The sequence below is a fragment of the Prunus dulcis genome, chromosome 6 (assembly GCF_902201215.1).
Source record: "Prunus dulcis chromosome 6, ALMONDv2, whole genome shotgun sequence".
Lineage (NCBI taxonomy): Eukaryota > Viridiplantae > Streptophyta > Magnoliopsida > Rosales > Rosaceae > Prunus > Prunus dulcis.
In genome coordinates this window covers 20,910,966-20,915,171 of record NC_047655.1, presented here as the reverse complement: position 1 = coordinate 20,915,171, position 4,206 = coordinate 20,910,966, and the positions used below count along the sequence as shown (strand labels likewise).

Below are 4,206 nucleotides of genomic sequence, written 5' to 3'. Positions count from 1 at the left end.
GTAAAATTTCTAAACCCTAACTCCAAGGTTCGCGATTTCGGAGTATCCGGGACTCCGATTCACAATCCGTCGAATCCTACACGATTCTGAAATTATTTGGAACAACATATTTAAAATTGAGCGCGATCCAAAGGTTCAGCAGTATCGAACCCGGAATTCGCACAATATGGAAAATCCGTTCGGGGCTCAAACAGTATCCAAATTGAGATCCGCGAAATTCTACGCGCTCGTGACGACCTGAGGATCGCAACAAGACATAGTGCCACTGCACTACCCTCACCCACGCGCCGGCAGCGATGGGTGTCTAAAGCGATTACACCTCGTCGGAAAAACTTCAAACCACGGCTCCAAACTCCTATCCTAGGTAAAACACCATATTTGGAGCCACTTTTGTTCTTGGACCTACCCCAAAAACTGACCGGAAGTGGCCGATCACGGAGGCCAAAAATCGGCTGACACTTCAAGCTCAAAAATCCAATAGCTACACTAAGAATCGATCTATTCCTACCCAACAGGCAGTTAGAACAGATCGAGAGGTTCAAAATCCATACCTGGGTCGACGGAAATGGTGGCTGGAGGAGGGAGATCGACGGCTTTGAAGTTTGGACGACGTCGGCCGCTTCATCTCCAAATTCCGGCGAATCCGCGGCGGCTGGCGGCGGGAGGTGGCTGGGGTAGGAAGAGGACATCGTCCCGGTCGTTTTGGTACCGGCCACGGCTGTGAAGAGGATGTCGTCCCGGTCGTTTTGGTACCGGCCCAGTCAACAGCCGTGGCCGGTGGCCGGAGATACGAAGGAGAGAAGGAGGAGGGGCAGAGAGGTCGCGGGAGAGAGTGAGGGAGAGAGAGAGAGAAAGTTGGTTTTTATAAATCCAACTTTGAAATATTTACGATTATGCCACTGAGACTCTTTTGACCATAATTCTCTCGTTACAACTCCGATTCGGGCCCACTACGTGTCTATGAACTCATTTCACCGTGCTCTACACAACGGTGTAAGTGGAATTGTCAAATTCCTTCTCGATCAAAAAGTCATATTTTTCTTAATAAAATATTCCGAGGGCAAAATTGTCTTTTCTCCAAATAAATTACTAATTAAATAAGAATTTTTGTTTTGGGTTATTACATTTTTCTTATTTGATCAAGGGAGACTTTGGAAAAGACCAAAGGAGAGATAAATTTTTTAAAAGAAGTCAAAATGGACAAAATTGCCCTTATTTATTTTTGGATTTCTTAAGAAATCCTTTACATTTGCATGTCTTTGTTTTGAAAGTTTATAGGTTTTTCTGTCTTTTTGTGGCTAAAACATAAATTTACTTTTGAAGGATCAATGGGTGGACAGATTCAAACTTAAGATCTATTCTAATTAGGAAATAATGTAACACTTTACTAAGAATATTTTCACACAAAAACATATTACTTTGTGACATTAATCATAATTATAAGTTGTAAATTTATACCTAACCAACAACACAACTTTTTTTTTGTTTTTGTTTTCCAAAGAAATGAACATATCATTACCATAAAAAAGAAGAGTTACATAAAAATCCAATACAAAAATCAGAAAAATAAAAGGAAGACTCAACCAAACAAAACAAAAGCCCAATCCAAAACACAACACAACTATGCGACTACTTTCTTCTTCCCACCCTTTTTCGTCTACACAGTTTGTAATTTTGCTTAAATGACCTAATACCAAAACGCACCGTTTAGTTTCTGTAAAGAAATGCTTCAGCAAAATAGACATGGCGGTGCGAGAATGTTGAGCTGAGTTGAGTTGCAGAGGTAGACAACATGCGGAGGTTATGTCAGCAAACCATGTCTCTCTGCACCAAACACCATCTCTCACTTTCCTCCAAACCAAACAGCCCCTTCAACCTCTTTCACACAAACCACAAACCCACCAAGCAAACAAACAACCCCCATGTCTTCAGCGAAAGAAGATCCGGGTTCGGGTTGGTCCGCCTCGAAACCGACCCAGAACCATCCCCGGACGACCCGAACCACTGCGAGTTCGCCGCCGACGTGGAGAAGATTTACAGAATATTAAAGAAATTCCACTCGAGGGTCCCTAAACTCGAGCTGGCTCTGGAACAATCCGGCGTCGTTTTGAGGTCGGGCTTGGCTGAGCGAGTGCTTAACCGGTGCGGGGATGCTGGGAATTTAGGGTACAGGTTCTTCGTGTGGGCTTCGCAGCAGCCTACTTACAGACCCAGTTACGAAGTGTACAAAGCCATGATCAAAAGCTTGAGCAAAATGCGTCAATTCGCTGCCGTTTGGGCTCTGCTTGAAGAAATGAGGAAAGAGAACCCACATCTGATTACCCAAGAAGTTTTTGTCGTTTTGATGAGACGGTTTGCGTCCGCGAGAATGGTGAAGAAAGCAGTTGAGGTGCTCGACGAAATGCCTAAGTACGGGTGTGAACCCGATGAGTATGTGTTTGGTTGTTTGTTGGATGCTTTGTGTAAAAATGGTAGTGTTAAAGAAGCAGCTTCGCTGTTTGAGGATATGCGTGTGAGGTTTACACCGAGTGTTAAGCATTTTACGTCTTTGTTGTATGGTTGGTGTAGAGAAGGGAAGCTTATGGAGGCGAAGTTCGTATTGGTGCAGATGAAGGAAGCTGGGTTAGAGCCTGACATTGTGGTTTTTAACAATTTGTTAAGTGGGTATGCTCAAGCTGGGAAGATGGTTGATGCGTATGAGCTTTTAAAGGAGATGAGAAGGAAGGGTTGTGAGCCCAATGCTGCTTCATATACGACTGTGATTCAGGCACTTTGCGGTCGAGAAAAGATGGAGGAGGCAATGAGGGTGTTTGTTGAGATGCAGAGGAGTGGTTGTGAGGCTGATGTTGTGACTTACACTACTTTGATTAGTGGGTTTTGTAAGTGGGGGAAGATTGAGAGGAGTTATGAGATTTTGGATGGTATGATACAGAAAGGTTTTATGCCGAATCAGATGACTTACATGCACATAATGCTGGCTCATGAGAAGAAGGAAGAGCTGGAGGAATGTGTGGAATTAATGGAGGAGATGAGAAAGATTGGTTGCATTCCTGATCTTGGTATTTACAACACCTTGATTCGATTGGCGTGCAAATTGGGGGAGGTGAAGGAAGGTGTTCGACTTTGGAATGAAATGGAAGTTGCCGGGTTTTCTCCAGGGCTTGATACCTTTGTCATTATGATTCATGGGTTTCTTGGACAAGGTTTTTTGATTGATGCTTGTGATTATTTTAAAGAAATGGTTGGGAGAGGTCTTCTATCTGGCCCACAATATGGTAGCTTGAAGGAGTTGATGAATGCTTTGTTGAGAGATGAGAAGCTAGAAATAGCTAAGGATGTTTGGAGTTGCATTGTGACTAAAGGATGTGAGCTCAATGTCTCTGCATGGACAATTTGGATTCATGCACTGTTTTCAAAGGGGCATGTGAAGGAGGCTTGTTCATACTGCTTGGACATGATGGAGGCAGATGTGATGCCACAGCCGGATACCTTTGCGAAGCTCATGCGCGGTTTAAGGAAACTTTATAACAGACAGATTGCAGCTGAGATCACCGAGAAGGTGAGGAAGATGGCTGCAGATAGGCAGATCACTTTCAAGATGTATAAACGACGAGGTGAGAGGGACTTGAAGGAAAAAGACAAGGATAAAAAAGATGGGAGGAAACGGAGGGCTCGCAGAAGGCGTTGGCCTAGTAAAGCTAAAGCTTTATAGTTTGAATGAGAAAACTAAAGGTTGTGTATCCAAGTCACAGAGAGAGAGGGATCTGGTATGCACTTCTCGCAATAGGGGCATCATTTGATCTGTTTTATCCTAAGCATTATCGCAGCCTCTCTTCATCTCTTTCTTCCTTCTGTCTAGATCTCGCGGCCACGAAATTATTGTCAATGACTCTCTCTTTCCTCTCCTCCGTCAACAAACAAAATAAAATCCCAACAAAAAAGAACAAAAATTCAAACATATACAATTAAAAAGGATTTAGAATACTTCATTAATTTTTATTGTTTTGTTGTAAACGAAGATGTCACAATTACAGCAACATATCATTGAACATTATCCAAATAAAATTTGAGATCACCAAAATTTAGGTCTTCTGCGGAAGTATATCAAATCCAAAGGATTAGGACCAGCATACTTATCACGTACTCCAACATCATAATTTGCGCTGGGCAATGACCCATCTTTGACCTTAATGACAAGGACAATAT

The 4,206-nt window shown here is 42.8% G+C and overlaps 1 protein-coding gene across 1 annotated transcript; it reads left to right on the top strand.

Annotated features, from left to right (window-relative positions):
* Positions 1–1,620: 1,620 nt before the first annotated feature.
* Positions 1,621–3,902, top strand: LOC117629642 (pentatricopeptide repeat-containing protein At3g49730). The gene has a single exon (XM_034362200.1). The coding sequence runs from the start codon at positions 1,793–1,795 to the stop codon at positions 3,710–3,712; it is 1,920 nt and encodes a 639-aa protein (XP_034218091.1). The 5' UTR covers positions 1,621–1,792; the 3' UTR covers positions 3,713–3,902.
* Positions 3,903–4,206: the final 304 nt, after the last annotated feature.

Coding starts and splice junctions, on each gene's coding strand:
- LOC117629642 (XM_034362200.1), top strand. CDS start 1,793: ATGCGGAGGTTATGTCAGCAAACCATGTCTCTCTGCACCAAACACCAT.